The 20,564-nt window shown below is 41.7% G+C and overlaps 1 protein-coding gene and 1 pseudogene across 2 annotated transcripts; one reads left to right on the plus strand and one right to left on the minus strand.

Annotated features, from left to right (window-relative positions):
• The window catches only part of LOC148055852 (uncharacterized), a 41,474-nt pseudogene extending 29,029 nt beyond the window's left edge, over positions 1 to 12,445 (minus strand).
• A 560-nt stretch (positions 12,446 to 13,005) lies between these two features.
• On the plus strand, positions 13,006 to 17,046 carry SLITRK1 (SLIT and NTRK like family member 1). Of its 2 annotated transcripts, XM_087757198.1 has the most exons (2): positions 13,006 to 13,179; positions 14,154 to 17,046. In XM_087757198.1, the coding sequence occupies exon 2, from the start codon at positions 14,357 to 14,359 to the stop codon at positions 16,169 to 16,171; it is 1,815 nt and encodes a 604-aa protein (XP_087613324.1). In that variant the 5' UTR covers positions 13,006 to 13,179; positions 14,154 to 14,356; the 3' UTR covers positions 16,172 to 17,046. The 2 variants fall into 2 exon arrangements, with proteins under 2 accessions (XP_087613324.1, XP_009466950.1); XM_009468675.2 differs by lacking the exon at positions 13,006 to 13,179 and having other exon boundaries at positions 13,838 to 17,046.
• The last annotated feature ends 3,518 nt before the right edge of the window (positions 17,047 to 20,564 follow it).

Genomic DNA, 20,564 nt, shown 5'->3' on the forward strand with positions numbered 1-20,564 from the left:
CGTTTCACCAAGAATTCACTGCGAATTGTGGACACTCCATGTCTTTTGGGATCAGCTTCCATATTAATAATGCTACAAAAACAACCCTACCCCCCAAAAAAAACATCCAATGAAAAAAAAAATGTTTAAAGACTTGTAAACTGTTACAAGAAATCATGGTGTTGTTTTGAGCTTGTGTTTTCCACTTACAGAACCTGCATTTGTAAAAGGATGTATGGCATGTAAAATCTGTGGTTGTATACGTTTATAGAGGCACAACGGATGAATAAGATTGCCAGGTTTAAACTTTTAGCAGCAGTGCATCTATACTGTTTCTGATACTAACACAGCTTGTTCAGAGTTCTGAGGCTACCTAAGTGCTTTACAAATAAAATATATATTATTGCCCTAAACTACATAAAAAGATCATGAAACACTTTAAAAACGTCAGCAAAATAAACATCACGTATCTTCTCCTAATTTAATGACTGGGGCTGTGAGCATGTATGAGTAAAGATAAAAATTCTCAGCTCTTCCTCAAGTGATCTGTAACTTGCGGGAGCAGCTGAGCTTGTTTGTTTGTTCTTTGTTTTTCATTCAAGCATATGCAAGTGGCAAAGCTTAGAGCATAGGCACCTGACAATAAGAATTTTTATTTTTGAACAATTTTTTATTTTTATGGGCTATTTTTAAGATTCTCCAAGTTCTAGAATGTTCACATTAGTGGTGGAGGTGACTACAGCTATGATCATTTAACATGGTTTTGTAACAGATCCCCATTTTCAGTTTTTTACACCTTTGCCAAACTGAAACTATTAGGCTGGTATTTTTTATCACTAAGTTGGAATAGATATTTGTAAAATAAAAGTTTAATTTAAAATAGTTTAGCTATTTATCTCACTGTGATATCTTGTTAAATTATATTTAAGAACACATTTAAAAAAAAGGTTGAGAATTTCTGGTCTGTTTCAGAGAAACTTGAAACTTGCCAAGGAAGTCTTCTTGAGCAATGTTTTGCCTTTTAGCTTCTTTGTGAAACCTTGACAGCTTCTAAGCTATAACGAAATCCTGTTATATCTGCTGAGCTAGGTGGTGATAGCTAAATTAATTATAGTTTTGAATTATACACAGGCTGAACAGAAGACTATAATAAACACTGTATTTACTGGACAAATTGTCCATCTAACCCTATATTCCATTTCTGACAGTGACCAATATTAATTAAGGTCGTTGTTTGCAACACCAGGGAGGTGTAGCTTGACAGGTTAAAGGAACAATTGAAAGCGTGGCCTACTTTTTGTCCTCTGTCCTTTGTGTAATCAATTTGCTTTCAAGATTTTTTGTTGTTGCTGCTGCTTAATCAGATTATACATTGGAAGCTTCTACACAAATTTACTAAGAGGTTGGCATTTTAGTTGTTTATCTATTCATTAATCAATTTTTTAATTAAAAAAAAAGGACACATTCATCTCATAAACAGTAGCTAGAATCTCCTAGCAACAACAATGCCATTAAGATGTAATTTCTTCTTTTTCTTTTTTTTTTCATCATTGCTATTTTAAATATCCTTGACTCTTCAGAGTGTCTGAATTTAAATGCTACTTTGTCATAAGATTGACATCTTGAAAGAGGTTGATTTTCTTGATGTCAACAAGATAATGCTAACTTATAAAAGAGATAATATTCAAAATGTTTGTAATAAATAGTGTATGGAAGAAAATATTCCTAAGTATTCACAGAAAATAATAAATACAAGGAGTTTTTGTAATAATTAGGAAAATTGCTTCCCAAGCATAATTTTTGTACGAGTCAAGATTCAGCACAATAAAGCTACGGGTACATGTAACATGCTCAATAAAATCCAGGTTTTATGACACTCAGCAACATAGCACTCTTTTCGTTTCACCCCTCATTTCTCTCTGATATATTGGTAGAGAAGTAAAAGAGAAAATAAGTGAACAGTCCTCTGTAATACTGAAAGATAAGAAATAACAACTTAGCATTCCTCTTGTATATTTATCTTTTCAAATAAAATTTCTGAAGACATGACTTGATGACTTTTCTTCTGCTCATTCTGCTTTGAAAAATAATTTCCTATTTTTATATTGAATATCTGACTACACCTAGATGACAACTTTCTGTTCAGCTATTCATGAAATAAATGAATGAACTAAAACATTTGTTCAAACTGTTCATTCTGTTCAAAAAAGAGTGAAAAAACAGACCTTAAAAAAATTTAAAATTATGCCTATATTTTTTCAGTAAAATATTATTTCTTAAAAACATCCCCTTGATGTCAGAGTTAATCTCTTGAATGGGATTAGCCGCATCTAGAATTAGTCATCTAAAAGTAAGTTAGCTTTAGTGTAAATTAATGTAAATTGTAAGGGTCTTTGTAATAAAGTGTCACAAATAGTGACACAACCCAACACAACCTATTCTACTTGTTTTTTATGTATTATAGTACAAGCTGAATGGCTAATTTCTCTCCATTGACTGTAAGGATGTCTAGATGGGTATCTCAGACTGATTGCTAAAAGCTAAAGCTATCACCAGACTGCTAAAGTGTTCCACCATAGATTTGCTTCAGTTTCACTTTTAAAAGCTAAGTTTAAAAGCAGCAAAATATTTTCTTTAAATGATTTAAATATTTAATCAAAATCAAAACATTTTATAATCTCTTCCCAATTTCCTCTCTAAAAAAAAAAAGCCAGAGCCATATTAATTAAGAAAAAACAAGAAAATGGTTTAGTCCAAAAATCAATGGGTTTTTTTAATATTCCAGCAGTGATCTAAAAAAAAAAAAAAAATCAATTGTTCAGAGAAATGTAGCTCTACCCTTTAATCTTTTTAGATTTTGGGAAATCCACCAAAAAAGGGAGCTGTTACTCTGAGTTCTCAGACAAAAAGCCTTATATTTTCAGCTGATCTCTTTTTCACTTTGTTTTGTTTTTGCTTTACCTTTAGTTGACCTTTCATGGTTAGAATGAAAGTACACAAGTTATTGAGTCAGTCCTCAATAACTTGAACTTTCATGATGAGTGTTGCGGGGAAGGAAAATGAAGAAGAGTGTCAGAGGAGTGTAGTGGGTCCTTCAGCACAGACCCTGAGTGCCCTCCTACAGGTATTTCCCACTTGTGGTGCTGGAGTCCTTTAGCAATCTGTTACACACCCATAGAGAGGGCAGATCTACTACATTTTAGTGATGCTACTCACAACCAGATGCAATAAAAATAAAGAAGTGCAGTGTTCCTACTGCTGGAATGGTATATTTTGACTATGGTATGTCTGTGCTGCCTTCACGGGAGGGTTAGGCCACTTAATTTCTCTTAGTCCAAGAATGGAAGGACTATACTCTTGTACAGGTTCATCAGATCTCTGGTGGCATGAACCACTCTGCATGTGGGCAGCATAGTTGGTTTATGATGTCTGTCGATTCATCCGAGGCTCACTTGTGCGGTTCTGCAGCGCAAATGCTGTGCCCTGTGCACCAAACAAATTATCTGTTTGAGAGCCAAGCACATGAATCCCAGATCACAAGCATCCTACAGGACCATATAATGCAGAACTGGTCTACAGCTTATGATCTTTTTTTTCCTAGTTATAAATGCTGAAACTCTAGAATGTAAATAAATATTCATGTCAAAGAAGGTAAAATAGTAAAAGTTAACATTATTTGAATCATGTGGTAAACTATCCTGACTTTTCTCAATCTCTCCAACTGAGAACATACCAGAGAAGCCCTTGTACATGAGAGTAAGCAAGGAACTTCCATCCAAAGGAGAGAGAGAGAGTACAAGCCTACTTAATAAACAATGGCCCAATTCTTATGCCAAGTATTAAAAGCAAATCTGAAGTAACCTATTTTCAGGTTTATCTGCAGAAGTTATGACACATTTATGAATTTTAAATATCTGTGTAGCTTATGGAGTAAATATTTATGTTGCTTAAATAAAAGTCTTGCTGACAAAGCAGAGGCCTGTTGCACCCATAAAGTTGAAACAGATTGAGAAGGGCATATTTGGTATTTGCTTGCCTGGAAGCTAAACGTAAGCATGCTAAAATGACTAAACAGCAGCACTATAACTATTTGTGAGACTGTACATTTTGTGATGCTACTAATGGCATAACCAGCAACAATGTCTGAGCACTTGGACACAGCTAAATGTACATATAAAGGTAATATGTAACTGCAAGGGGAAAAAAGAGACTTTTGTGATGCAATTGCACAAACAGGGTACAATGAAAATCATGTACAAGGCATAAACTCTGCAAGGTACAAACAGTGGATGTAGAACAGGCTGGAAACATGGCTGGAAAAATGAACAAGTCCTGCTCCTGGAAATAAGATAATCTATGTTGAGAGCAGATGAGATTCACCTTTTCTTTTGGGGAGGTTGTAAGGATCATAAAAATACCATGGATGCATGAGAAAAAAGAGGAAGAAGGATGACTCTTGGCTTTGGCCCCAGCTTACCTCATCAAAGAGATCTCAGAACTGATCCTCAAACCTGACTGCAGCCACCACTGCTGACTACATGGCATCAGCTCTGTGGTATTGAATACACACAGCTAATGTAGGAAATGGTTATTAAGGACTATTTGAATATGCAGTAATTACAACTAACAATGTGTAAGAACTTGCCATTGGAAAATGTGTGTTGTTAATGAACGCCAGTCTAGTAAAGCACTACTTTGATGCTGGCATGATTCCTGCCTTTTAAATACTCCCATCACAGTCATGTCTAACTCCCCAATACATACATACATCTATATCTGTACACACACACACATATACTCAGATGTAAGAGTCTCATGTGAAATTGCATTTTAGATTCTGTATATTTTACATAATAATTTAAAGATAATAAGGTCCAGATTCACCCAAGCTAGAGTTTTGTGGGGGCCAAATCCTGGACTTCAGTATGTATCCGTCCCCTCTAGATCCTGCCTTAGTCATCTCAGCAGCAATGCTGATTTGATCTTCTCATCAAGTCAGGAAGGACAGAATTGTTTGTGGACTGCAATATGAACTGAATCAATAAAATGATCTTGGTTAGATAAAAAGCCTCAAGAAGTTAAAATTAGCAGCTGGAGGCTAGTGAAGGCAGTAAGGGATTTCTCAGATCAGCTTTACCAGTGGAGAAAAAAACAAGATCGTGAGTCACCACTGCAATACTCTAGCTTTACATCAGAATAATACATTTGAAATCATTTGGGATGCCATGATGTAAAATCGAGTAGTACAATGATTAATCAGGTCACCAACCTCTTCTCCCTTATGTCTCTGAAACGTTATTTAATTAAAACTAAAATGCCATGTGGGATTGGTCCCAGGGTATGGTTTCTAAGCACTGCATAAATAGGATGAAGGTATTATTTTATTGTTAATAATGTTTCATCTATTCAGTCTTCCCACAGTTTGCTGATGCCCAGCAATTCTCCTTTTAATGTTCAGACATCATTGGGTGCTCTCCTAATGGATAGTTCCAGAAAGATTTTCAGAAATTTTCTATCAGAAAATTCCAATTCAACTTAATCAAAGTAAAGGAAAAATAATCTTGACAAAATACAATTTTGAAAAAAAAAATATGGAAGACAATGAAAGACATCAAATTCTGATTTCCTGATATTCCATTCTGATTTTCTATTTCAAAATGTGCTTTGTTTTATACTAGAAAACAAAAATAGCAAAAAAAAAAAAAAACAAACAGAAGAAAACATTTCACATTTTAATCAACTCAAATGGTTTGTCTCAGGTTTCTGTTTTGAACTACACTGAAAATTATTAAGTTGATTTACATCTTTACCTGGTTGGTTGTTTTTATTTTCATTTTGTTTTGTAGCAGAAAAAAGGAACTGATAGACTTCCTGAAAACAAAACCACTTCTTCACAGTTCTCATGCTTAAACAAAGATATTTTTTTTCAGAAGTGTTTCTTAAGTGAGAGGTACTTTGTGTTTCAAATAGTTTATTATTTGTCTCTGAAATCTGTGTGGTTTTTGAAGTCTGAAGTCTGAGTCAGGAAAAGACTGAGGAAAGAAAACATTTTTTTTCCCCAGTTAAAATAATTCAATTACAGTGAATTAAGATGTGAATTAATAAGAAATCCAAGGCTTGGTATTACTGTCACACCACATAACTACATTAGGCCTCCAGAAAGAAAATGACTGGCATATGAAACCTTTGATGCATAAAATCAAGTCTGAGAAAGGAGGAAAAGGAGGCAGGAAGCCTTTTGTTTTTCTTTTGGAACAGGCTTATTTCTATAAATCAGTACTTCTGTATCTCTAAAATACTGAGGTAGAAGGCAGGGGTGGCCCTTCTGAGACTTGGGTCTATTTCTAGCACTATCAACGGCTTGACATGTGACCTTCCCAAGGTCAGTGCTTCTGTCTTCCGATCTGTTGAGCAAATAAAATTATACTGTATTCCATTGTAAAAGCCTCTGAGATGGGCTGACAAAAAGAGGAAGAACTGGGTAGTACTCTTACATAAGATTTGACTGTTCACATTGTACCCCTGAGTAATGATAATCACCTCAATCACCGTGTTTGTCCATCACAGATTTCAAAGCACCTTTGGGTGTCATAATTCCTTCCACTTCCTCAGACTGGGAAACTGAGGCACGGGAAAGAGAAAAGAGCTGCCCAGAGTCATGTCAGCAAACTATTTGTAGAGGCGGGTCTTTGCCTCAGTGGTGTGTTCTGCACTCTAAGAAGCATTTCCCTCTCCATTATTAAACAATGGAGATACATTATAGTTAGAGAGAACAGAGACATAAACTCTTATCTACTTTTGTCCATTTAAATGATCCTTATGTTGCTCTGAGACTGTGCCATGAAAATGGATAAGAAAAGAATTAATTATTGAAAACACATTATAGATCTATTATTCAAGCTGATGTGATTCAGTGGGATTACTTGTGTAAGCAATAGATTGAAAGTTTGGACACATTTTTTTTTCCTTTTTTTCTTTTTTTGGTTGAGAAAGATAATTTTCAATGCCTTGTGTAGATCTAAATGACAGTGACTTGTGTTGCATGAGTTAACTCATACTCTTCCTGTCTCAACGTATGAGTTTTCATAACAGGATAAAAGTAATTTTTAACTAATTTTAAATTGTATGAATGCACTTTACTAAGCTACCTCAGTCAGTTAAATATGTTGCAAAGCTACCAGCTATTTCAACCTGTTGCTTGTTTGCAGTCTCTAATGTTTCAGGAACGAATGAAATAAGCAAGTAATCAAACTACAAAAAGGTCACATTAGTAAAAGTGCAGTATTATATTGTGTATTGATCATACTGCACAGGAGTCAAGTCTTACAGGATGTTGAGAATTATTGTAACAAGTACTTAAAACAATAACGCTGGAATCTGTTAAAAAAAAAATAATTGTGCTGAGGTTACAATATGGTGCAAATGTTATAGCACTTTGAGGGCTATAACATTATATTAGTACTTTCTCTGCTATCGCTGACCAAAAGAACAAATATTTCTCACAGCTCCAGTTAATTTCACTGTAATATTTTTCCCCAGACTAAATGTATGTCTTTTATCACAAAGAAAAAAATAAAAAAAAATCTGTGTACTTCAGTGCTGCAGTGCTGAACACTGCAATACCAAACTTAGGAAGCAGAAGCCTGGAGTGAAATCCCAGTCCCCAAGTCAGGCAACCAACCATCTCACATACTGCACTGGGAAAGGTAAAGAATCAGGCCTTCACATCAGGATCGAAAATATCTAAGTTGCAGCTCAGTGGATATTTCAGTGAAATGCTGCAGTGGAATCTCAGTTCACGTTCCGGGGTCAGGGCTGCAGCAAAACCATCTTGCTCCATCTGGGCTCCACAACTTGAAATTCTCTCCTGAAAACAGATAACCCACTTCTGTTGTATCAAACTTTTAAAGGAAGTGTGTGTGTGTGTGTGTGTGTGTGTGTGTGTGTGTGTGTGAGAGAGAGAGAGAGAGAGAGAGAGAGAGAGAGAGAGAGAGAGAGAGAGAGAGTGACTGAGTGACTGAGTGACTGAGTGAGTTTTGGGATGAGAGGAATAAAAGGAGGTGGGTGATGGGCAGAATATGCTTTCCCGATGGAGACACAGGGTCAATTCACTGTTAAGTTGGAAGGGGTTTAAGTCTGTCCCTTGACCTCCCTACAGTACTCTTTTCATTTGAAAACATGCCACTCTAGAAGACTGTGCTGAAGACTATAGGCTGCAGGGGGGGGCGGGAAGAAAAGGAAAAAAAGAGTGAAAGGAACAGAGAGAGGAAGATAAAATATAAATGTCTGTGTGAATTCAGTCCTTCACCAAACAGCTCTTCTGGACACTCTCACCAGTAAGGACAGTATTTCTGGGGTTCAGTCCTGTCCTAAGAACTGCTCAGGTATTTTAATGTAAGCAATCACAGTGGAAACTGGGTCAGAAACTCAGATCAATATTTATAGTTTAAATAAGAAATTCTGGTCAGGACCCTGGCCTGGCCTACTCGCTAAATACACCTCTTCCTTCCACATCATCAGAATTTCAAAGTAAAATGACTACATGGCTTTTATGACAGACTACACCCAGGCTGGATGCAAAATCTGCCCACCTTTGCGACTCCTATTCACTTTTCTGACACCTAGCATTTGAACCTTTTAAGACTAACCCTGTGACCTATTCGAGCCAATGTTTCCAACACAAAATTATTGCAAAGTCTGATGAATATATATACTGGAGAAAGACTGTCTATGGGTTTTACTACCAGCTCCACAGCCTAAACTTCTGATGTGTGAAGTCTATTAGGTCAAGGTCAGTCTCATATGAAAGCAAAAGGCAAGAAAGTCATCCCAGGGCTCTGCACACCCTGGTTGGTGCTGTAAGCAATAGTTTGCAAACTCATGCTCCCCCACTGCCTTTCTCTGGTTCAAGGGATCTCAAAATTATTTTTCTTGTAAAGTAGAACAGCTGCAGCAAGAGGGCTGGTAGCCTGGTGGTTGAGGGTATGAGCCAAGAAAGAGAAACATGTGGGCTGGCTCTTACACTGCAAAAGATAGAGAATTTTTATTTTCTCATCCTGAGCCAGTCTCCTACCCACTAGATAGAAGTAGTCAAAGCACTTGTCTAACTTTCTTTTCTTTCTTTCTTTCTTTTTTTTTAATCATCATCATCCACCACTGCATCATTTTGCAAAGCTCCATCTGGTGAACATATCACAGGGAGATTTGGAAGATGCTCACACATCACTGCCCTCAGGAAAATGAAGAAGAGAAATATCTAGTTTCAGAAACCTTGTTAGGCCTAAATGCAATTTAGGTAGAAATCCTGTTCTGTGAAGACTGGCCTGTGAAACATACTGAGATAGAAAATTCTGGGAGGACATCCTTGCATTAGTTTAACCCCTCCTAAGTTAAAATCAGGTAATCTGAACTGGTTTAAAGTCATTGTATACATCAGGGAACATAGTTTCTGCAGGAGTTGCATCAACATATAGAGGCATCTTTTCAACTTTCACTCCGAGCACAGCCAGAACCTGAATAAAGACATAATTTCAAATGAAATAATGATCCTATGACTTTTCTGTTTGCTGAGTCCATCATAATTTGTAGGGCATACACACACAAACATTTATATCCATATATATATATTTCAATATATTTCAATATTTTCATGTATATATATATATATAGTGAGTGTATACACACACACATCATCATGTCTACAATGTAGGATGTCTTTATTGTGATTATACCTCCCACAGAAATAATGAAGACAATTTTACAGCACATAGCACAAGTATTGCAAGGAGGGTATCTACGGTTATAAATTTTTGTTCTGTAGAAACTTTGCAGATGCTCTGAGTTCTGCTTTGCAATATCTACAATGTTAGATGAAGTAACTAGTTTTTGAACGTGTTCCAATATAGCACAAATACACCCTTAACCAGTGTTACTTACATAGTCATAGCAACAGGGAGATGGGAGATTACCAATTGGGAAAATGTAAAAGTATCACAGTACCTTTTCCTATTTCAAGACATTTTCCATATTAGGAGTAAAACCATTCCTATTCAAAAGGCAACTGTGATGCCAAAACAGATTTGCTTGTGTTTGGTTAAATATGGGACTTTACACCCAGAAGAAAGGTATAAGTAAGAAGCTCATTGTCTTAGCCTTCTAGAAGTTGCAGAGGGAAACAGAAGATAAAGACATCAGATAAGGAAAGGAGTCAAGGAAAATAGACTTTGGTGCTCTTTCCCTTAGGTGATCTGCTCGATAATTTGGAGGGGATAATGTGAACTCTGCTTATTCAATCTGTGTATGGATTGTAAACTCGGATGCATATGCTGAATTCTAAAGACCCAGATTGATTGGCACTTCAGTGATCTTTCACTTTACCACACTCTCTAAATAAAAGAGTAAAAAATTTCAGAGAGATCCTGATCAACCTCATCCAGGAGCAGGTATTTCCTTAAAACACTTAGAGGCAGGCCTCTTCTCCTAAGATACGTTTCCAAACTTAACTCAAGAAGATGAGGAAATCTAGAAATTTAGGATTATGGCACTGAGTAACGATAGATTAATTTCCTGGCCCTGACACACCTATCCTGTGTAACTTGACTTACAGAACCAAAACTTCACATACCAAATCTAAAATGGATGATGCCTCTTTTCTTCCTCTCTGACTTGCCTTCCAGATGCTAACTTTTACATGGCAGATGCTCTCTCAATACATATATCATATATATGAGACATAAATCTCTCATAGTTCCAAAGTGTACAGCAGAAAACACAATGGGTTCCTTATCTAAATACTCTTTTGGAAGTTACATAGCACCCATAAACACTCTTACATCTTCTGGCAGATTTTCTACCTTTTTTTTTCCACCTTGAAATTCTAGGGCCCCAGATGGCTTCCACTAGGTCCCACCTCTCAGCAGATCCCTTGGAAGAAGCAGGCAATTTGTCCTTCATGCTTTGACAATAGGTCATTGTCTCCTTCCTCTTATTTGATTCGTATTTATTCATTTAATATCTCGTTAATGTTCAGGTCCTCTGGTTGCATTTTGATTGTTTTTACGGTGCCTGAGCAATTTTAATAACATGAAGGTAAAGATGCTCAGAAGCTTTATTCTAAGGTGGGAGGAGAGCAAGCTCTTCAGTCTTCCTGCCCCATATCCCAGAGAGCATTCACCAGGCTCCAGATTTTCAGCCTTTCCTCCCCCGAGCCTTTACTCACCACTGCTGCTGACACCCGGTGAGTGGGTCCCCTACCCCGACCCCCATCTCAACCCTTGCCCCTTCCCCGACTCTCCCTCCTCCCTCCACGGAGTCTCCTGGGGGCTTCCCTGCCTCCGGCTCCCCTTGCACTTCGAGGCTGCAATTTTTGATCCACGGAAGGTTTCCAGCCAGCCTAGCACACACACCCCTCCCCCGACATCACCGAGAGACAAAGTCAAAGAAACCGTCAGGAGAAATGAATTAATGCGCCTCAACGTGGCGCCAAGTTTCCTTCCCTCTTTTTTTTTTCCTAATGAAACCGCTAATATATTTCTTGTGGTGCTTTCTGTCTCAGTGGCATTTTATCTCTTCTGGCCCATTTGTAATTTATTAGGCAGGCTTTTTCAGGTCCAGGATTTCTCTCTTTTTGTCTGTTTCCTTTCCTCCTCCTGTCCCGTTTCCTCCCCCCACTCCCTCTTCCCTCCGTACTCCCTGCCCACCGTAACGAACCGAAAGGCCAAATCTTCATCCTGGGGACGTGAAATGGCCACGGTAACTGTTGTAACTTGTCTGTGGTCTAATTACATTAATTTGATAAGATCATCGTCGGCAGGATGTCTAATTCACTTGCAAGCGGCAGCCAGGGAAAAGCTTTGACCAAATTAGCACGCCGCCGGGACCAGGGGGTGCAGGCTCCATATGGCTCCCTGGCTTTCCCTATAAATAACCCTCCTCCAGCCCACCCCCGCAGTTACATCCCCCCCTACCAGTATGCCGCAAAGTTCACCAGCGGCGCCGGACGGGAGGGGTACAGCCCCGGGCTGCAGGAGGCACCCGGCGGCTGGGCTGTCTCTCCTGCCCCCGCCTCCTCCTCCTCCTCCGCCTCCTCCTCCTCCTCCTCCTCCTTCTCCTCCTTCTCCTTCTCCTCCTCGTCCTCCTCCTCCTCAGCGCGATTTGACAAGGCAGGGGGAAACGCGGGTTTCCACTTGCACCACCAGAGGTGCAACTGGTTCTTCGCTCGTAGGCACCTGAAACCCGTCCAAATGATGCAGAAACTTTTGTATGCTTGGCTCCTTTCTTTAAGGCCAGGCACCGATTTTTCCGCTGTGTAATCTCTTTTGTCAGAAGGGTGGGAGCTGGAAAGGGCGGTGGGGGGGAAAGGGGGGGAGCAGGCGGGAGGGAGTCGAGAGAAACAGCCGTTTTGTTTCCACAGAGAGGATATTAGGAGCATCCCTAAAGAAGTACCTATGCATGTACATACAGGCATCTCTAGATTTTTATGTATAGATAAAAATGCCAAGATGCACAACTGTCAGTTTCAGCCCTCTCCTCCCCTCCTTAAGGGAGACACTATACTCCGCGGGAACAGGTAGCGTGAATTGTTAACAGTGCAGCAATCTCCTCCTCCCTACCCACCGTTCTTCTCTGTGATAATCTAAATTATAAATATATATACATATAATGCAATAATCCACGGTTCAACATTGCATAGAGAACGCCAGCAAGAGACCAAATCCAGCATGAAACACTATAGACTGCAGGGGAGGAAGAAACGCATTTAAAGCAACGATAAAAATGGCGTGCAGAATAATTACCTCAAATTGCTATTCGCTTGACACCCTGACACTAATTCTGTTCAAGCCATTGGGAAATACAATAAGGCAAAAGCACCTTCCTCGCCTGTTTGTGCAGGTGTAAGTGTGTGTGAATGGAGGCAATAGGGAACTGGTCGGGAGGAGGGGAATGCCGAACTTTCCATCTTAAAAGAAAAGAAATAAATTAAATAATCCATTTAGGAGAAAGCATCTAAATAGATCGACAGCTTTTAATGCCAACGTTTTTAACGCTTGCCCTGTACGTGGATTGATTTTTTTTTTTCCTCCAGCATTCCCTCAGCAGATGGATTTTTGCCACTGCAGCTCAGCAGAGGGTGTCAGATCTTTCAGAGTGCACCAGGTTGAAACGAGCAGAGCCTCTTAGCAACTCTCCCTCTGCGTGCATGTGAGTGTGTGCGAGCGTGCGACTCGGCAGCAGCGGAAGAAAAAGGAAAGAAGAGCGAGCGAGCGAGCGAGCGAGCGAGGAGGGGAGGCAGCGCGGCCGGCAGGGCGAGGCGAGGCGCGGCGCGGCGCGGCGCGGCGCGGCGCGGGCGGGCGGGCGGGCGGGCGGCCCCGCGGCAGGCTCCGGCCGCCGGCAGCATGGGCAGCAGCGCACCGCAGCGGGGGCAGGCGCCGCGCAGCGCCGGCGGCCGGGCGGGCAGCGCCTAGGCGGGGGCGCGATTTCAGCACCGGGGCGCTGGACAGCGCCCGGCGGGCGGCGGGCAGCCAGGAGCGCGGCTCCGCGGCCGCGCGGCAAGGTCGGTCCGGCGCGGAGCCGCGCGCAGCGGCAGCCTCCGCGCGCAGCGGCAGCCTCCGCGGCCAACGCCGCGCTCTCCGCCTGCGCCTCTCTAACATGCAGCGGCGGCCGGTGGCTAGCAGCACCGTTCCCGTGCCGGTGAGCCAGCTCGGCCGGCAGACCTCCGCTTAGCCGCCCGGGAGGCGTCGAGGGGGGGGGGAATCGAGGAGAGGGATTTTTTTTTTTCCTTCCACTTTTTTTTTTTTGGCTTTTTTTTTTTTTTTTTTTTTTTTTTGCGTGCCTGGCAGTACGTGCCTGGATAGTTTGTGGATATAATTATTGACTGGAATCTGGGCTGTTGCAGTTGTACGGGGGGGGGGGGAGAGAGGGAGAGAGGTGAAAAGAAAGAGTCCCCCCCCTCCGCCGACCCTCCCTGCTCCCTCTCATCACATTTTTTTTTTCTCCCCCTTTGGTGGTGGTTCGGACATTTCATGTATTGAATTAACTGGAATTGCTTTCCGTGTGAGGAGGATGGTTGCTGTTACTTTGTGATGAGATCGGGAATGAATTGCTCGGTTTAAAAATGCTGCTTTGGATTCTGTTGCTGGAGACGTCTCTTTGTTTTGCTGCTGGAAACGTTACAGGGGACGTTTGCAAAGAGAAGATCTGTGCCTGCAATGAGATAGAAGGGGATTTGCACGTAGACTGTGAGAAAAAGGGATTTACCAGCCTGCAACATTTCACCGCCCCAACTTCCCAGTTTTACCATTTATTCCTGCACGGCAATTCCCTGACTCGACTTTTCCCTAATGAGTTTGCTAACTTTTACAATGCAGTCAGTTTGCACATGGAAAACAACGGTTTGCATGAGATTGTTCCTGGGGCTTTCCTTGGGCTGCAGCTGGTGAAACGCTTGCACATAAACAACAACAAGATCAAATCGTTCAGGAAGCAGACTTTCCTGGGGCTGGACGATCTGGAATACCTCCAGGCAGATTTTAATTTATTGCGGGATATTGACCCGGGAGCATTTAGGGACTTAAACAAGCTAGAGGTGCTGATTTTAAATGACAATCTCATCAGCACCTTGCCCCCCAACGTGTTTCAGTATGTGCCGATCACCCACCTGGACCTCCGGGGAAACCGTCTTAAAACCTTGCCTTATGAGGAGGTCCTGGAGCAGATCCCAGGCATTGCTGAAATCCTGCTAGAGGATAACCCCTGGGACTGCACTTGCGATCTGTTGTCATTGAAGGAATGGCTGGAAAACATACCCAAAAATGCTTTGATCGGCAGAGTGATTTGTGAGGCTCCCACTAGGTTGCAGGGCAAAGATTTAAATGAGACCACAGAGCAAGAGCTGTGCAAAAAGAACAGAGTGGATTCTAGCCTAGCTGCTCCCCCTGCCGAAGAAGAAACCTGCGATCCTGGTCCCATTCCAACCCCCTTTAAAATACATGGCAAAGAAGACCCTGCCACGCCAGGATCTGCTCCAAATGGAGGTACAAAGATTCCTGTCAATTGGCAAATCAAGACCAGACCCACTGCTGCCGTGTCGACAGTGAGCGTCAAAAGCAAGCTACCGGCTACCATGTCCTGCCCGCAGATCTGCAGCTGCGATCAGATCCCTGGCTCGGGTTTAAAGGTTAATTGCAATGACAGGAATGTGAGCAGCTTGGTGGATTTGAAGCCCAAGCCGTCCAATGTTCAGGAGCTGTTTCTGAGAGACAACAAAATACACACCATCAGGAAATCTCACTTTCTGGATTACCGGAAACTTAATTTACTCGATCTGGGCAACAACAACATTGCCACCGTCGAGAACAACACATTCAAGAACCTCTTTGATCTCCGATGGCTCTACATGGATAGCAACTACTTAGACACCCTGTCCCGGGAGAAATTCGCTGGGCTGCAAAACCTGGAGTACCTGAACGTGGAATTTAATGGGATCCAGCTGATCATGCCCGGCACCTTCAATGCGATGCCCAAACTGAGAGTCCTCATCCTCAACAACAACCTGTTGAGGTCTCTCCCAGTAGACGTGTTCGCCGGGGTCTCACTTTCCAAGCTGAGCATACACAACAATTACTTCATGTACCTCCCGGTGGCCGGGGTGTTGGACCAGCTCACCTCCATCACCCAGATAGACCTGCACGGCAACCCGTGGGACTGTACTTGCCCTATCGTGCCTTTCAAACAGTGGGCGGAGATGCTGCGCCCCAAGGTGATTATGAGCGACCTGAGGTGTGAGTCCCCTGAAGATTTCTTCAAGGAGGATTTCGAGTCTCTCTCCAATGACATGATTTGCCCTCAGCTAAAAATCTCACCCACATTAACTTCTACTAACAAAAACAGCACCGGGTTGACAGAGACAGGTACTCATTCCAACTCCTACTTGGAGACCAGCCGGGTCTCTATTTCGGTGCTGGTGCCAGGGCTTCTGCTGGTTTTTGTGACCTCTGCCTTCACCGTGGTTGGCATGCTGGTGTTCATCCTGAGGAACAGAAAGCGGTCCAAGAGGAGGGACGCCAACTCCTCTGCATCCGAAATCAACTCCTTGCAGACGGTCTGCGACTCGTCCTACTGGCACAACGGGCCCTACAGCACCGACGGGGCCCACAGGGTTTACGACTGCGGCTCTCACTCCCTGTCGGACTGAGGCGGCGGGCGGGGCGAGGGCCGCCACCCGGGACCGGCCCTTCGCGCTCCGGCCGGTGGGGCGGCAAACGCCGGCCGGGGATGGCTCTGCACCTCGGCTACCGTTTGTGAGAAACAAAATACACACATGCACGCACGCACGCCCCTCCTCACGACCCCCATAGCAAGCACCGAGGTCCGGTGCGCGGTGGGGGGGAGCCCGGCGCCCAGGCGCATCCTCGCAGCTCCGCGCAGCCCGGCGCGGTAGGCGCATCCTCCGCCCGTGCGCTGCCGGGACTGCAACGGACGAGAGAGGACGCGCTTCCTTCGGCTCCGGCAGGGTGAAACACGGCTCCTGGTTTTGTTGGGCTTTTGTTCTATTGTGTTGGGGTTTGTTTTGCTTTTTTTCCCTCTTCCCTTGTGGACCACCCCTCTTCGAGAGGCTGGGAAGAGGAGGGGGGCGGAGGAAAGGCTGGTGTCGGCCTCCTCCTGACAGCAAAGCAGGAGTGGAAAGTTGCACGAAGGCATGAATGTAATGTAAATAAATGACTTCGACTCCGAAACAAACAGACAGATGGACAAAAAAAAAAAAAAAAAGTGCTGCATGGCTCGCATGGATACAACGCACCCCAGGGACGCTCCAGCCCCAACTGGAAGCAGCGTCTAGTTCACACCATCGTCCCTCTTACCTGATAAGTCCCTTCGTATCAAACCTTCTATATAAGAAATACAGTATAATAATAAAAAGTGCCATTTCGCCATTTTTGTGTGATCAATAGGCAGTAGAGATCGTACTTTTACCGTGGAAAAAATTGTAAAGGTTTTATTTAAGACATAGTTGCATGAATATTCTCATCGGATTTTTTTTTTCTTTGTTTTTTTGAGATGGAAATTACTTTGCTGGGAGAGATTTGCTTTGTTGATGGTGGGTTGTTTTTCGGTTTGGGGGGCGGGGGGGAGGGAGGCTTTGGTTTTGTTTTCTCTCTCTTCTTTTCAATATACATATTCAGTATTGCCTTTCCATCTGAATGTAAAAATTAGTACCCTTGATTTCTATTATGGTAACAGTGTAAACATTCAAAAAAAAAAAAAAAACCAAGGCAGTTAAGCATGACCAATTAATGTCACTCTAGTGCTTAGGCTGCAAAGTTTAATGGTAGAAAACTCTGTGCTGTTGTAAATCTTACTATAACTTGAGGAAAACAGAACTGAGGAAGCAAGTGAAACTTACTAATTCTATTCGAGGATTTTATAATGGCATATTTTTTCAGTATTAAAGTGAAAATGTTTTCAACTCCGGGTCCTTACCATTTTTCCATCATCAGTTCTTGCAAGTGGGTTATTTGGGTTTAGGGGACAGAGCCTCCTTTCAGTGCCCTCTGTGTGCATTTCTCTCCCTCTCTCTCTTTTTCCCTCCTTCCCTCCCTTTCTCCCTCCCTCCCTTCCTCTCTCTCATTCATTCACACGCAGAGGCACAAACACCCTTCCCTCACCCCTTCCCCAATGTAAATAATACTCAGAAGTTTCCTGCCTCCCCTCCTCCCTCGTTTCCTTTTTTTTTTTTTTTTTACAATGCGGCAGTGAATCCCTTTATTAATACTGTGAATCTCTCGCTGCTGCCGCCGCTGCCGCCGCCTCTGCTGCACACACTGCAGATATATTAGGGATGTTAGTGGGAATTTGATTTAATTGACTCTGCCCAGCTCGGTCTCATTAAGCCGGAGCCGGATTTCACCGGTCAGCACTTCAGGCCCGTAGGCAGCTTGCCGGACTGCCGGCGAGGCGGGGCTGCTGCGGGCGGCTGGGCTCCAGCAGCTGCTGCAAGTGGGAAAACTAATTAGCGAAGAGCCTTTCCCATCACTGCTCTGGGTAGCTGCACCCTTTGATATTAAATGCTGAAAAAAAAACCACGGTGCAGTGCTGCAGTTGGATTTCAGGCAGCTCGCATTTGATCCCGTTCCTGTAAGGGAAGTGCCACTAAACTCAGTAAAACCTGTAAAGGCGAAAGCCCCTGCAGATTGCTTGTAACTCGCAGCTCAAGTCCCAGTGGAGATATGGAGAATTTCAGTCACGTTGCTTCTGGCTTTCTCCAGGCAGAGAATCCTTTTAAAGAGTAAAACACCGTAAGGGACTTGCTAAACTTCAAATACTGATTTGGCTTGCTTTATAGAAAATGTCCACCTTTGGGATATGCAAGGAGAAAACAGATGTACATACATACACATCGCAATAGATACACTCTTGAAAACGAGGCAGAAGCCTTATCCCGGGTGTTCATGAAGTATGTAACGTGGGGAATAGATCATTCCCCCAGCATCCTTCATCACTGTGGAAAAGTCTGCAGTCTCCTAGAAAATACCTTGAAGTTTGGTCGTGTAGCTCTCAAAACGGGATGTCCTGCTTAACTATACAAACCGTTCCTATTTCGAGGGCCCTTCTTTATTCCCCCTTGCTTCTTTGTTAGACTGATTGTTCTGCCAGGACTTTCTGTGTAAGACAAAGTAATGGCAGTGGAGGCACTAGTGTGCCATTGTGCATTGTGCAATCTATCAGATGATTGAGAAGAAAAAGAAAATGCATTTACATGTGAGCCTGTATTTCTGTCCTCAGGCGGCCATCAACTTCAGCTTAGACATAGTCAAAAAAAACATTTAAGAATAAACCAGTGCACCCCTAGATGACTACCTAAGTCTTGCTACTTTCTCCACAATATTGTGGTGATAAAATTGAAGAACTGAGAGCATTAAGGATATATCTCATGCTTAAAAATCATAGTTACCTTACAAGCACTGTTACAGAAGTTAATATAAAAGATATAGTAAATTAAAGATGTCAAATCACTGACTGAGATCAGACATGCGTGTCTTCCAGAGAATATAATGGTAAATATGTGTCATTTTGGTTTGTCATCATTGAAAAGTAGCATAAACTTGTAACTTTGTTCATCTACTTTCGTTAAAGTGCTAGTTCACTAGCACACTTAAATAGAAATATCAGTTCAATTGAAGTGTTGAAGATGTGCATTTATCACCCTGTTTCTAGGTTGGGGGGAAATAAAATTACCCTTTCTCTTTCTATGTCATTTTCTGATTTTAACATTCACATGATTCTTTCTTCCATCTTGCAGACACTCGCCCTTAAGACACATAGAATCACCTAACTCTCTGATATAGTAATTATCAGGCTTTGAATTAGGATGTTTATCTTATTTGTATGTTAGGACTTCCAAGGTTACTTCTATCAAAACAAAACACTCAACCAAAGAGAAAAATAAGAGAAAGAAAAGGGATGATTGAGGATGTATTGAAGGAGAGTGAAGTGCAAATATGTTAAACATGTTTAGCTGCATGGCATTAACAACAATAACAAAAAAAAATTAAGTGTTTTATTCATTTTGATAAAGCCTAACTGCCGTGATAATACTTCTAACATTGGTAGCCTATATAATATCCATGTTATATCAAAATGTGCATTTTTTTCTGTTAACTTAAGAAGAATCTCATAACTTCAAGCATAACACATATCACATTAAGTTAATTCTTATCGCTTCTTAATCATCACAGTAAAGAGATTTCTGTTGTTTCAGAAAGGACAGACAAGAAAAGAAGAGATATCTTGATTAGTTAGTTTAAAAAAAAAGTTGGGTTGTTTTTTGTTGGTTTTGTTTTGTTTTTTTGTTTTTTTGCAGACACTTCAACTAAGAATAGCCTAGAATTGAAACTGTTGCCATAGAAATATATGCCTGTATGCATGGTAGCCTCTTGCATGCCATTGCAGAAGGCTGAATGGAACTCTAGGAGCAACCTGATAAAATTTTAAATTAATAACCATAGGTGATATGTATAATTTTGAGCAGATGTGTACTGTTGGAACTGCACAAGAATGTGTTATTATATTGCATTACTAAATTTATTGGTTGTGTCAGGTTATTTTATAACTTTAGTGCAGTTGTGCTGAAAATACACTGTTTCAGTTCTGCTTGCAAACTAAGGTGATGCAAACTTTTTTTTTTTTTTTTTTTTTTAGCAAGAGCGGGTCAGATTTTATCTGATGGAGAAGAAAAGGCTTTGTGTATTAATCTTTCCTCGGGCAGAACAGCCATTAACTACAAAAGGTGAACATAACCCACTTTCTTAAGCTAGTGACAAAACTCATTAGGGTGAAAGTTAGGGCAGAAAGAAGCTGCAAAATGCTCCTCCTTCCCAACAGAATAATCTCTAGCTTCCATTACCCATGAGAAGTTTTGTAGGTCTCCCAAATGTGAAAGTGTTCCAAAGACAAGTAGCTCTTAGTAAAGGGGCAACATCTTTTTCTTTGTATTTTTGTCAGTGGCTTGTTCGGTTGCAAAACAAAGCAGAATTTTGTCTGAGAGTTTAGTGTAGTTGTTTATACTATTTGGATCAGTCAGAGTGGGT

This window comes from Nipponia nippon, unplaced genomic scaffold (assembly GCF_047370975.1).
Source record: "Nipponia nippon isolate SJK-2023a ecotype South Korea unplaced genomic scaffold, ASM4737097v1 scaffold_2, whole genome shotgun sequence".
Lineage (NCBI taxonomy): Eukaryota > Metazoa > Chordata > Aves > Pelecaniformes > Threskiornithidae > Nipponia > Nipponia nippon.

Excerpts from the sequence above, each read along its gene's own strand:
- SLITRK1 (XM_009468675.2), top strand. The coding sequence starts at position 14,093 with ATGCTGCTTTGGATTCTGTTGCTGGAGACGTCTCTTTGTTTTGCTGCT.